At 37.8% G+C, this 14,761-nt stretch overlaps 1 protein-coding gene across 1 annotated transcript in view; it reads right to left on the bottom strand.

Moving 5' to 3' along the window:
* MAN1A2 (mannosidase alpha class 1A member 2) overlaps nucleotides 1-14,761 on the bottom strand; it is a 130,444-nt gene that overhangs the window by 74,798 nt on the left and 40,885 nt on the right. The window contains exon 3 of the mRNA XM_054653295.2: nucleotides 11,121-11,217. Coding sequence (XP_054509270.2) covers nucleotides 11,121-11,217 — 97 coding nt within the window. The remainder of the gene's footprint in view (nucleotides 1-11,120; nucleotides 11,218-14,761) is intronic.

Raw genomic sequence — 14,761 nt, 5'->3', positions numbered from 1 at the left:
CCAAGTGGAGGGTTGAGCATGGATACTGAGTCTGCATGGGAGCGAGTTAATTTTCTTCACAGCAGCTTGTATGGTGCTGTGGGGTTTGGATGTGTGACTAAACCAGTGTTGGAAACACACGAGAATTTTGACTATTGCTGAGCAGTGCTTGCACAGCATCAAGGCTTTCTCTTTCCTGCCCCCCTGCATCCCCACAGTGAATAAGCCAGGGGAAGGCATAAGGTTGGAGAGACAATTTCCTTCTTAGCCTTTCTCCCTCTGCCTGTGCTCCAACACCTCTGTACCACAAGTGTGTGAGTGTCTTACAGTACACTTGGCATTCACCCAGAGACTTGCTAGAGGAGTAACAAACCTGAAGGAAATCCAGCCTACTCAAATGGATCTCTCATTACCAAAACGTACGCTGCTGCTACGAAATCAAGGAAACCTGCCTAAGTGGAAAACTACTGAGGCCACTCTGCTTCCAAAGAAATCATATAAATACAAAGAAGTCATATAAATAGGCCTAATAGATACATGTAACCATTCCTACTCTTCTACCTCAAGCAGTAACTGAGAAGGAAGCATTTTATTTTTCCTCAAAAAAGACAGCAGATGACACACCCAAAAGCAGGATGCTCATCAGTCCATTTACAATCAAGATAGGGTTTTCATATTTCCTAAACCAGTGACAAAATCACACAGGAATAAATAACAGTAATAAAGACTCTTATTCTCCCTGGCAAGGATAGCCTGCAGACATCAGCAGCAGCTACATTTTGAAGAAAGCTAAGGGAAATTGCAAGACTGAGAAAGAACAAGAAGTTAGATACACTAAAAGCATTTGGGCAATTACTGAAGACAATTGTCTCTACACCACACAAAGAGCAAGTATCTCTGTGTTAAGACATCCCTGCAATCAAAATAAATTATTTTATACTCTAGAAAGCAGACTTATCTTCCTAAGCAATAAAAAGCTGGAATCCATAGTTAGTTATGTGCAAAGACTAGAGATCTAGATGCAAGAAAATAGCTTTCATTCTCAAAACAGCTTCCCATTGCCAATGGGATGGTCATATTGACTGACAGAACCATAAGAGACAAACAGAAACAGTGTCAGAAATACTATTGGTCTCAGCCTGTCTCATATCTGATTTTTTTTTGCAGGGCCCTTAACAGACATCACTTAGTGGAAGCTGAACCTACTCCTACTGGTACAGAACATGCTTGGTTGGTGGTGAAGCTACTTAGGGATGGAGGCAGGATCAGCTTGCAAAAGGAATGTAAGAGGACCAAAGCCCCAGGGGATAATTTACCGTAATTTCTAAGATAAATCTCCACTAAAGCAGGCGACCTCAGCTTCAGACTGATCCTGCACTACTGACAGAGCAACCCAACCATTGGGGTGTAGACAAGCATAAAGCAGATCCTCCCTTTTCCACCACAGTGGTTCCAGAAACAAAAGAGGAGATGTAAAGCCTCCCCAAGGAGAAATATATACTCTCTCAACACTCTGAAGTGTTACACTCTGAAGGTAAAAGTTTAGTTACTTTTCACATAGGCAGTTATTTTAATTCCCAGCAACTGAGAGAAAATGCTTCCTTGATAAACTCAGCCTGACATTCAAAACAGAGTTATTGCAATCCTAAGGAAAATAAATATTCTTGTTATTGTTATTCCTGTCTGCCCAGATTCATAATGGCTCAAAAATACATACTGGGCAAGACTGCACTATATATTAGAAAATACACCAATTTCTAGTCCAAAAGATTTAAATAATTCAAGTTTTCAGATTGTAGCAACAGAATTTCTTGATGTGACAGACAATTACAGACATAGTATGAAAATATGTAACATGAAAATTAAAAGCAAACAATTATCAACAATTTTCTGTATCTCTAATGAGAGTCTGGCAATAAAGCTGCCACTACTGAAGCATACCACTTGCAAAATATCTTAATGACTCACGAGGAACAAGATAACGTTTAAGAAAATTAATTAAACTTTTGAACAAGAGAGTTTAATTTCACTGAGAAAACAAGTGCTTCAAAATTAGTCAATGAAACTATACATTTCATACAAAACTGCAGTGTATGATTTCAGCTCAGTCATAAAATGCAATGAATAAGCCTGTAAGTATCCATGAAGAAACCAATTGCCTTTAACATTTTAGACTAATTAAAAAAGCAGAACAAAAAAATAAGCATGTTGATTGCTTAGTTCTGTTAAATTGCTGATAATAGACAACATGAAAAGGAGGTATTAATGTTTTGTACCAGACAATAGAGTACTTTAGCATATAAAGAATACCAAATGATCAATTTTAATGCTTTCCTTAATTTCATAACTGAGGAAGTCATGGGAGTAGAACACTGAATTGTATGCTAGACTTTGAACCTATTAAAAACTGGACCTGCTAGTATTTGTTAATAATCAACAAACTGCTGCCTGAATACCCATGCTCTTAAGACCCGAATTTTAAAACTTTGTCTAAAAATCTACACTGCAATAAACCTTCCTCTTGGCTGCTCTTCACTTGATTGCTTTACTTTGCTCCATAAATCTTACATGGCCCTTCAAATTAATTCAAAATTCATGCAAGCAAGAGCTGAATGCAGTCCCTCTAGTACAAAGACTGAATATCCTCAGACCATTTCAATTTTCTACATTTCTATCCAATTTCCTCCATATTTTTTGTTCTCTTATTTTTAAAGCACAAAGACCAAACTCTATTACTGTACACAGGAGGAGGACTGTGTGCAGACCATAATAAAGATTAATGTTGGAACTATGATATGAGTTAGTGGAAGGTTAAGATCTGGTGATAACTGAAAGCCACAATGTCAGGAGAGAAAGGTTAGGATGAATTTCAGAGTAGGAAAGGAAAGAGGGAGAGAAGATGGCATTGAGTACAAAGGAGGCCATGGAAGCACATCAGAAAGAAAGCAAGAATAACGTGTGAAAAGTGAATGGTGACAGCAAATCTGCTGTATACACAAAGCAGTCAATCAAAACTAATCAAAAATATAGATCTGAAGTAAGCCCATTTTAAGAAAACAGGAAGTGGAAGACTGAAGGGAAAAGTATCTGTGAATGATGGCCTGGAAGTATGAAGAGCCTAAACACTGGCAGCAATCAGTAAAACACCACGGCAAGCAAAGCAAGACTAATATTTGAGAGTAAATAAGAGAACAAGATGTTATCTGGACTTGAGTATAGTTGTGTGACTTTATATAAAGCAGCTAAGTACAGGTCTTCCAAGACAAGATACAATCTCTCACAGATAATTATAAGCTAAATTACTTTGTCAGCTAGGCAGTAGGAAAAGGCATATCAAAAAAAAAAAAAAAAAAGCCACCTAAGAGCCATCATGGCACACAAGTTTTTCTATCTTTATATCTGGGCCACTTCCACACACTTTGGTCCAAACCACGTCCTAAATTTTCTTTGGGACAGCATAAGAGGAGCAGATTTTCAGTGGGATAGCCATAGAACTTCACCAGATGGGTGCAAAACTTGATTGAACAGTAGCAGTGTATCAGGCACAAGCACAGTGCTCCACTCACGTGGTTGAGCAGTTCCTGAATTCCAGCTGCCTGGTACATCTGCTGGCTTCAGATGGCAGCAAAGCACCCCCACACCTGACTCCCTCACCGTACACATGCCCATGGAGTTGTCCTCAGCAGATTTAGTTTTAGAGCTCAGAATGCCAATTCTTACTCAGCTGTCATGCCTGTTCATATTTTAACACTGTCCAAAACAAGGCTGCATGGCCTTATCTTCATTTCCTTATTATACCCTCTGCTCTCAATTCGAAAAGGTAGGAAAAAAGTTTAAATTCATGAATAGCATTCCCACAACCTAAATAATTCACAATTCAAAATAAACTGACAGTTAAGTCCAAAGATTTCCAACAAGAAACAATTTTTTTTCCTCAGAGCAAACCATCTGGTTTATAAGAGAAGAACAGAAGAGAATGCTATTGGGAAGAATCAAAATTCTGAGCCTCAGCCCTGAACTCTAGCATGATTAATTTTTTCATTGCCATTTCATGCAGATGTTTACCTCACTATCCTACAAGGCAGGTTACAGAAACGAGGTGTGTTTATCTAATTTCACTTTGCATTTCTGCATCTTTTGTTCGTTTTGTGGGATTTTCTGGTTAAAGCAGAATTTTCAATCTTCTGAATACGATTTAACATAATTGCTTCAGACACTTAAAAAAGTCACTGAGTACAACTACCCTAATTATGCTGTACATAAACTAACACAAACTGTGTGAGAAGAATTCAGTAGGAACATTGTATTATTAAAAAGAACAAGACAACAGCTGCTTGTGGTGACTTTTCCTGTTTTCCTGATATGCATAGGCACACTTGACAGTTTGATGAAATATCAGTGACATTCAAAAAACATTCTTACTAAGCAGTTGTTTTTATCTACAGCACCAGTACTGTAAAACACTTAAGAGGGAACACACAGACAGATTGTATCCTGTCTGCACAAATTTGCAAGTTTCAGAGAACAACTATATTCTGAATAAGCACGATGCACATTGCAGTGAAGCAAAACAGTGTTAACAAATCATTATTTGCCCAATTGGCAGCATCAATCAAAAAACAGCTCTAAATGAGATAAACGAAGGAAAAGTCAGAAATTTTGTAGAGGGAAGTGTTGTCTTAGCATCAATGTTAAAGTCTTTTTAAGAAGTGAACTTGCATATTGACAGAGAACATACACAGAAGGGATGTGAGACCACCCCTTAACAAAACTCTGAGAAAACTGACCTGCCACGCAGTAAAAGAAAATTGTTCTTGTGCAGATAAATAATGGTTTAAAAGATAGGAAATGGGATAAGTGTAAACAGCCATCAGCGTGACGTAAAATCACCAGTGGGATACTACTGAAATGATTAGGTTGGACAAAAGCTTAAATATGAAATAACTAAAAATATTTATAACATTAGATTTATAACATAAATCATTGGGTACAGTGGATGAGGATTTCCAAAAGGAATGCTATTGCAGAAATGCTACCCTGTACTGTGTTTGTAGACTCAACAAGGAGCCTAAAAGACAGAGAATACAATTATTAGGAGAGGAACAGCAGACAAAACAGCAAAGTTTTAGTCTTCGTCTCAAAGACCAAAAAAGACCCCAAAACCAGCACCTTGAAAATATACAAAGAAAGAAAATAACAACATATTAGGTATGAAAAATATAAGTAAGATAAATAGACTAAGACCCTCCATGCAGGACATGGGCACTACTGAGGGCATAGGCAGTTCTACAAACCCATGAACGGCAAGCAAGAGATGAATAATGGATTTACTTCTTTTTTCCAACACCAAAACCAGTAATCCAGGACCGTGAGCAGCCTTCAAAACTAAAAAGTTTTCTACACAATATCAAATCAAACTATGGAACCACTCATAATGGGTTATGTTGCTCTTAGGGTTGGCCAGACTCCAAAGCAGTTTGGACAAAATCAAGGAAAAATAAACTAGAAGTGATGAAATAAAACTTGCTGCCTCTGACCACAGAAGCACTAGCACTATACAAACTTCTGTAAGGCTGTGGAGTACTCTGAGACAAGCTCACTATGAGCTTTTCCTGCTCTTACATGTCTTCCCTAGGTACCTGCTGTGAGCAATTTTTGAACACTGAGTAACAATCATGTTTGATCTGTCATCTGACCTGAAGGAACTTTTCTTCTGATATTAGAACATTGTTCTAGTTTCAAATAAAGCCAGCAGCTCAAGAGTTATGCTCTTTCTCAAAATTTTATCTTTTCAAAGTTCGTCTTACTAGTCAAAAAAATACACATTCAGTGTACTTATAAAATTCAACATTATCTTGCTGTAATCACTCATTATGGAGTTTGCAGAGGACACAGATGCACAGGCCTGTCTTAAGGCCATTTCCATTTATTTTAAAATTGACTTGAACCTGAAATACAGAGATTAGGCTGAAATTTGCATTGTGAAATTACCTCTCTTCCCTAGTTAGCAAGAATGGATTTTCTTTCCCCTTCCATTAGCCACAGAAAAAAGCAATAATGACTAAATTACTTGTGCATGTACAGTTAAAAGATAAGAACTACTGCTCACTAAGGAGGCTTTTGTTTATCAAGATAACATATAGTCAAGAACATTTTTGTTTACATATACACCTCACAGTCCCTTTTTGTGCTCATTTATCCTCTACATGGATTCAGAGGCTGAACACATGCACAGAAAAAGGATGTTGAGCAGAAGCTGTGATTTCCATCTGTCTTTTTATTAGGATTTTACAGTGAGAAGACACAAGAAGTTTTCCACCATATTTTTAAAAGGTCGTTCCACAGTATTTAAAGTGTATAATCTATTTTCTTTCCAGGAAAAGTGTGTGTCTCCATCCTGTTTATAAACAGGTATTTTGCCAGCTAAAAACTAAACAAATTAACAAACCAGAAAATACAAAAGGCTTACTAAATCAGACACCCTTGACAATTAATGTGAACTTCAAAAGTAAATTACAACTAATCAGGTGACAGCAGATGATAATGTCAGAGCAGCTCAGGCAGCCCACTAACTGCCACAAGGACAGATAACAAAAACGTCTTATAAACTAAAGAATATTTCCAAGGGTAAATAATAATAAAAACTCTGTTACAGTGTTTTCTTTTAGTGCTTAGAAGAAATATTCACCCCTCACTTCAGGAACCACAAAGTGGACAAAGAAATCACATTGCTCTCCCAAGCTATACTGTACTTGTCAAAGGTATTGGAAAAGCAGGCTCCTGTGCCTGACTCAGCTCCTTCTTGCAACAGCCTCCCATCCTTGCAGTGTGACAGATGCATTTTCTTTGGGATGTTTTGCTGCTCCTGCTCCCCGGCACAGGGAGAAATGCACTGTCAGATCTCCATTGCTTAGCAACACGAGGAGCTGCTGCAGGAGCTTCCTACGCTGCTGCGGCACCGGGCAGTCACCTCAGCAACTTTCCCCCATGTCACCAGCGTGCATCAGTGGCACTGGCAGCAAAAGGCTGAGGCTGGACATGCTCAATGATGTGGTACAAACCAAGTAGTCCACTGGTATATCAAGGAATATTCAACACATGAGCTGCCCCACCTGAATCCTTGAGTTATTCCCTTGAACATATCTCACTCACCAATGACACTTAAAATGCCAGACAAAAAATTCTTCATAAAAGAGAGGACAGATTTATTTGGTCAAGTTTTAAGGAAGAGATAAGGCACTGCATTGCAGCCTTGGGGCTCTACCAGGTACCACAAATGCAATCACAATGTGACTTCACTGACAATTCTCTCTTCCCCCTTAGAAGACAGGATCCCAAGAGAGAGCTGGCAGGCAGCTCGGGTAATGACTGCGTGAGGTGAGAGAACAGGAGAGGCATGAAAGCACTATCAATGCATGAGACAGCTCTAGTGTGACAAAATACAAAATAATCACTTTATTAAATCTTTGTGCATGAGAAGAGGCATGTGTATATGCAAGCATCCACAAATTCTAAACTTTTAAAACTTTTAATCACTATTAAAATCTTTCCACACCCTTCAAAACATATCTAGATATATAACTGTCTATGGATTATGTGCATTACCAGATCATCTTCATATAAAGCAGCTCATCTCTAGACAGAATACATCCAAATATAAGGTTTAGAAGTGCACAGCTAGTAATATAGGAAGTTTTCAATTTTGCAAGAATTGTATCAGTACTTTGCCATGTACTTATTACTTGACAAATTGCACATCTTCACTTTATTTTTAGATAATTAAAATTAGCAAAACAAACCAAAAAACAACCCCAAAACAACAAAATAAAACACACCACAAATGTCAGAACTCTAATTTCAGAAAGCATCAGGTTAGATGACAGTCCACAATTTTAGTTTTGGCGAGGACAGTGCTCCAAATTGCCCAAGAATTGTCTATTTTCTTTATATTGTTCCTTATAGTAGTTCAGGTTCTCAAATAAACATATTTCAGAAAAACACAGATTGAAGACTGATACAAACTAACTAGTACAAACTACTCAATTTAACTCACAATAAAGCATCCTTACAGCTTATGCAACGGTAATTAGTTCATATTATACTGGATACAAACACATACAGTTTAAAACTCTGAAGCATATCAGGACTAAATAATTTTGATTGTGTTTTCAGGAGATGTTCACCTATGGATCATCAGAGACAAATCATCTTCAAACGGCATGTTCCAGGTGGTTACTCTCATCCTCAAAAGCAAATCCAATCAGATTTCATTACAGGGAGAGAATCCAACAATACCATCAACTACTCTGGTTCATGCTAAACTCAGAAACCCTCCTGAAGCAAGCTCAGTGTTTGCTGTGCTTGCTCATTATCCTACATGCATCATTTTTCATCAGCCTCCTTACCCTTTGTGTTCTAATGAGAACTTGACCAACAAACCCCCTCTGCAACAAGACCCTGCAGCTGCCATGAATTTTTTCACCAATTTAAGCAGTCCAACAAAAAAGGCCAACTTTTTTTTCTTAGCTTTTTCTCTGCTACAACGTTCAGCAGAGCTGCAAATAAAAATTTAAACTGGAAAGAAAATTTACACCTCTCTGCTGCACCTTTTCCTTGACTTTTATATTTCATTTTACAGGGTAGGAATAAATGCCAGCCTTTTCAAAAGCAGTTATCACCCCATTTCACCAAGAGAGAACCTATTAAGGTTTGTTTCATATATCATCTAAACGTAAATATCTTTAAAAGTTCACCCACTCCCAGTCATACTTTCTCAAAGCAGTATACCATACTACTAATGCTGTGACCCAGCTGTGGAAGAGGTGCTACTCAAGATACTGCCCAACTACACAGTCTGAAAGACAGTATTTTTAGCAGACTCTCCTTTACAATTTACAGTCAGACATCTCAAAAAGACTGGCAAGAGTTTCTTGCTGCAGGCCAACTAGAGCAACCTACCATGTTTTGTCATAAAAGTCAAACTAATAATTGAGGAAGCCCATAAACACCCTTGCTGGCGTGCTTCAGCAAGGCATAGAGCATCTTGCTTTAAAGTTTATCCTTCCTTATATTTTTAATTACTCAAAACTAAGATTTATAAAAGCAGAGAAGGCCACCTCCTCTGCCCTTCTCTGACCCCAGACTGAAACCTGCTAGACCTTGAAATGTTAGAAACACTTGTGTTCTCCTCGGCATAGATATAGATATACACTGCTTTAGACAAAAGTGGAGTCCAACAGGGAAGACTAATGACTTATTTGTCTTCCAAATTGAATTGTGTTTAACCTCACTTGGGAGTTATCAGCAAACCTGATTTCCCAAAGATTCATGCAAAGGGCTGCCTTTCATTCAACCAGCGATACCATCTCCTTGCAGGATCTCTCAGACGTGCTAGGAATTGAAATGGAAGCACAGTAGATTGCAGTAATGGCTGAAAATAGTTTGGATCAAATCATCTTTGAGATGAATAATAAAAACAGATTTTGCTGAGCATCTTTTTATTAAAACTAGCATGAGGTTTCAAAAAAAATTAAGCAACCCTTCTATAAAGGCAAATACTGCTGGGAATCGTGTCAATAGGGGTAATAGAGATTGGTAAAGAGCTTGGAATAACAATACAGCCTAAGACAGTCCTTGACAAAGACCAATTTCCACACACACATCTCCCCCATCAACCATCCACCAAATGAACAATAGCTGATTCTATTTTAGACTTGATATATGCTGAAGATTATGTGTTTCAGAAAAGTTTTTCATATGAAATAGCCTTGAATAGAGCAATCATGACATGATTTGGCTAAAAACTAAATGGCACAAAATAGCATCTGGATTTTAAAAGGACAAACATGTAGGGCATTGGCTGCTAGAGTTAGCTGGAACAAGAGGAGCAGAAACTTCAGCATGGACAAGGCCTGCAATTTCTTTCAGAAAGCAATGCCAAAATTTTAAAAATAAGCTCTCCAAAGAATAATCATTCCAAGAAAAAAAAGCAGAAATCCTCCAGACTCATTAGCAGACATGTTAGAAGTAAGCAGAGGAGGAATGAAAAAAAAGACTACAGTGAAATTGCAATTCGCAACCGCTTCAAAATATCATGTCAGTCACATTAAAAACAAACATCATAAAAATGTCTTTCTGCCACATGAAGGAAAAAAACTTACTTCATAGAGTCTGGGTTACAAACCAAGGCTAATCTAGAATTACACATGGCAAATTAGGCAACAGATTTGCAAGTAGCAAAGACTACATGATCACAGAGGTGAACACTAAAGATTTTTCCCTGTCAAATCCAGTTTCATCAGCTGTAAAAAATATAAAGGAAAACCATCAATTAATCATAACATAAAACTAAACCACAGTAAGTGCAGAAGAGATTTTTTTAGTGAAACTTATGGCAGTGCCTATGTACAAGATAACAAAGTATCTAAGAGTACTACACGATGCTGTCCTGGTACCTAAGAAATGCCCTTCTGTCATGGAAGCAGCCTTTTGCTGCAGTGTTGCACTCAGCTCACTCTCTCCTTTGCACTGCACTAAGCACCACTGGTGAGGCACTGGCACAAGCTGCTCAGACAAGCTGTGGGTGCCCCATCCCTGGCAATGCTCAGAACCAGGCTGGATGGGGTTCTGAGCAACCTGGTCTCATGGAAGGTCCCAGCCCATGGCAGGGGGGTTGGACTAGATAATCTTCAAAAGGTTCCCTCCAACTCAAACTCTTCCATGCTTCTCATGGAACTAAACACAAAGATCTAGACAATATGAGGTGGGTTAAAAAAAAAAACAAAAAAACTACCCAACACATTTATATTCATTGCATCTCAAAATATAACCAAAAAATAACCATCATTGCATCAGGACTTTCATTTATATAGATACACGCACACAAAGCATCAGTGCACATAGACACAGCTTAGCCTCTGCAACAATAAGAACATACTACCCAAAAGGATAGGTCAATAAAGTAATTCAATGAAATACCACTGAAATAATACATTTCTGTCACTCACACTTTGAAAGATTCTTTATTAAAACAGAGTTTGCTGGAAAGTTTGGGTAGACTTCCAAAGAAGATACATGGACAGAAATAATAATAATAATAAAAAAAAAATTTACAAACAAACAAACCAGAAAATATAGCCTACCAAATATGTTGGTGGAATGTCCTTTCCGGGCAATTGGTTTGAGCTCATTATGTCCCCATCCATATTGCCTATAATTGTCCCAGGCATGCTTCATCATCTAAGAAACAGGAAAAAAATAGGATTTGATTACATTATAAAACTACTCTCTATGAATGCAGTATTATTTGAAACTTCATCTTCACAAGCATCCCAGCACACTGACTAATACTTTGTCACTGTTTCTATCTGTTACAGAAATCAGATTTTACAGCATGAATAAATTCAGAAAAAATTTCAGGCCTATTTGACTTGAGCTACAGATCCTAATGCTCTACATTAGGTCGTTTTCTTGTTCTTTCTTTTCCTTCAAGATATGCACAGACATTTAAGAATGTAAGCATAAGGAATGGATTTAAGTGTAAAGAATTGCTGTAAAACACTGGCAAATGTCTTAAGATGCTAACTAAAAGAAAAATATATCTACTGATACCTGAAGCATAAAAAGGATTCATTTACACTGGTACATCCAAGTAGGAATCAACAATTTTGCAAAAGGCATAACAGATTTCTCATTAGCAACACCTACTTGACAAAGATGTACCGTCATATAGCCTCTACCAAAAGAAATGCCAAAAGCTTTGCTTTTTAGAAAGCATAATGAACAAAGCAGTATAATGTTATTAATATTTACTACACAAAGCATTTAGCTTTTCAACAGATATTTCCACTACCTAGTAAGGAAATTGCATCTAAAAAACCCAAAAGGTCTTGCTGACTAGTTGTGCACATGAGCCACTAAACAATGTTTTTATGAATTTGCTAAAACTCTTCAAACTCCTTACTTGTTGGAAATTCAGCAGCCACCAAATTGCAAAGTGAATGCAGTTTTAAAAAAATAAATATTATTAGTACATAAACAGATAAAAGCAAGTAATAGGAAGAAATTAGATATCAAAAGATATTGACTGCCCCAGACACAAGAACAGTAAGAAGAAACCTTTAGAACAGCCATGTGTCTGTAACCACAATATTGTACATATTTTATTTTATATTTCATTTTAAAAAATGGCATTAAAATAGTGTTAATATAAACAAAACCCCCAAGAAAATGTATAGGACTTAAAATCATGATTTTCACAAGTCTGATAAATGCTTTCTAAGAGGAGAAACTATGTGAATGTAACTTACAGAACAATACTAACCATTTAAGAAACTGAGGCAAGGCAATATGTTTTCACTACAATTTACATGACTGTAATTTTCTTATTTTAATCAGACAGCCACCATACTCACAGAAAATGTGAAGGAACAAGCAGATGCTGGCTAAAAAATGAAGTGCAGCCAGCTGCCTTACCAGCACTACCTCACATCTCTCCTCTTACTACCTCTCATATTCCTCCTCCCACCAAATTCAAAATTTAGTGGAAGTCAGCATCTTTCAAACTGCATCTAAACTGCCTGCTGAGACATGGAAAACAAAGTTTCTGTTTCCCTACAAGCATCAAGAGACCCCTACCCAAACTACAAAGCCATAATTCCTTTAAATGTAAGCTGCCTCCAAATTTCCCATGGCCCTGTTAAGTCACGCCTAGACAATAAATTTGAACCCTCTACAGGCCCAAGAAGCTGGGGAGCACTTCTGTGTTAAACTGGCATCAACCTAAGCACAGCTGCCCCTCTCAAGATGCCAAAGTCCCACTCCTTTTGTCATTCAAAGTCAGCTCACAGGTTGCTTTTAGTATTTGCACTGATTTTGACACCTGATTAAGCCATAATACTCTAGAATGTCTTTTAGCGCCATGAACTAGCAGGGTAAGAAAAAGAGGAGAGAAAAGCCATTTCCTTAGCAGTCACAAACTCCTTAGTGTTTACACAGCACTTACCAAACTGGCCAATTCATGGCTACTGAAACATCAAGATGAATCAGGTAAAGGGACCCTCTCTTGACAGGTAAGAAAACTGCAGCGTGACAAATCCAATAAAAACCTGGTGACAGGCAGTAAGCACAGAAGTTCCTCTGAGAGTTCTCACTAATGTTATCTAGAACAAACCTACAACTTTCCATATAAAATTGCTCATTAATTTACTATCATAAAATCGAGACTCACAGCATCATTCATATGGGAAGGAACCTCAGGATGCCTCTCCTGCTCAGCCTCCTGCTCAAAGTATGATCACTTATGGGATCACTCTGGGCTACTTAAGGCTTTATCTAGTCAGGGTAGACTTAAGGACTGGGGACAGCCAAGACTTCTGTGAAGGGTCCTGCTGTAACCTGCATCCTGCCAGTCCTAAAAACTCTACTTGGAAAAACAGACTTAAAGGTTTAGAAACAACCAGAGGATTAAACTAAAGACTGACCAGTGCACTCTGTGTTTGAAAGCAGAGAGATAACTAAACAACACGTGACCACGACGAGGCAGATCCAACCAACTGGCTTGCACATAAGGGAAACTGGGTTTCTGAGATCTTTGGATGTCCCAAATAAATATTTCATGAAGAAGAATCAAATAGCCATTAACATTCTGATAGCAAATACCAGAACAGACCAAAACTAGCTAAGTCCAGGAGAAGAACAACTTGTTTCCTCACAGCAGAATGTTAGTTGTGGAATATTTCACTGTCCTAACTCGCTGTACTTCTGGGGGGAAAGTACATAATTTATTACAGAATATTTCATTCTGAAGAAACCCAAAAAATGCATGCAAATTACAAAGGGCTAAAACAGAATACATACAACACAAGATGTTTCTATATATATAATTTATCCTAAGAAAATTTTAAGAGAAAAACTGAAAAGGAGTACATTTCAATGGATGCATGAATTAAAGCAGAAGTAACTTAAGAATACACTAGTGAGACCTGAAACAAGTCAACACAAGAGACTAAGACACAGTTGACTGCATCAACTAAGACTGAGATAAGAAATCATATTTTGAGGAGACTAAGCTACTTTGGTAACCACAAACACGCCTGTCCTGCCTCTCTGCCTGCCCCAAAAACTAAGAATATGGTGTTTTAAGTCCTCAAGAATCATTTATGACACTAAGCAGCCAACTGATTGTTTCCAGATGAATGCTGGAGCGTTACTCCAGCACTCAACTCGCTGCTTTCCTCCACCACAAAGCAAGCAGACTCCATGATATCATGTTAGCAGAGAGCTGCACATTACACACAAGTGAGAAGCCCCAGAGCTCTTGCATACAGTATTAACTTTTGTAAGGATGATATGCCAAGAGATCTTGTAACAACATGGAGGTTTCTGTTCCTGCCAGAACAGGTAGCATGTTATACTATAGACAGAACATCTATACCATTGGGAGCAGTTGTGCACATGAAAGCTTTGGAGAGACACAAGAAGACAGATGCCTCTGACAGCTACAAAATTTAACTGAGGATAGCATTTTGGCTCAGAAAGTACAAACAACATGAACTCCTGATTGAAAAAACAAAATTATTTCTATAAGTATGCTAGGTAGTGTTTGCATAGTGCAAATTGGAAATGCTGAAGAATAGCTGCAGGGATAGACAGGCTTTTCCTAAAACAAAGCTCTGTCTTTAACAGGACAGATTAGTCTCAGAACTGACTGGAACATCGGCACTACCGATAATAGCAAGAAAGTAAAACTATTTAAAAAACAAATGTACCCAGCCCTTAAAGA

The sequence above is a fragment of the Agelaius phoeniceus genome, chromosome 2, assembly GCF_051311805.1.
Source record: "Agelaius phoeniceus isolate bAgePho1 chromosome 2, bAgePho1.hap1, whole genome shotgun sequence".
Classification (NCBI taxonomy): Eukaryota; Metazoa; Chordata; class Aves; order Passeriformes; family Icteridae; genus Agelaius; species Agelaius phoeniceus.
Note: the sequence above shows the minus strand (reverse complement) of the source record. Positions and strands in the feature narration are given on the sequence as shown.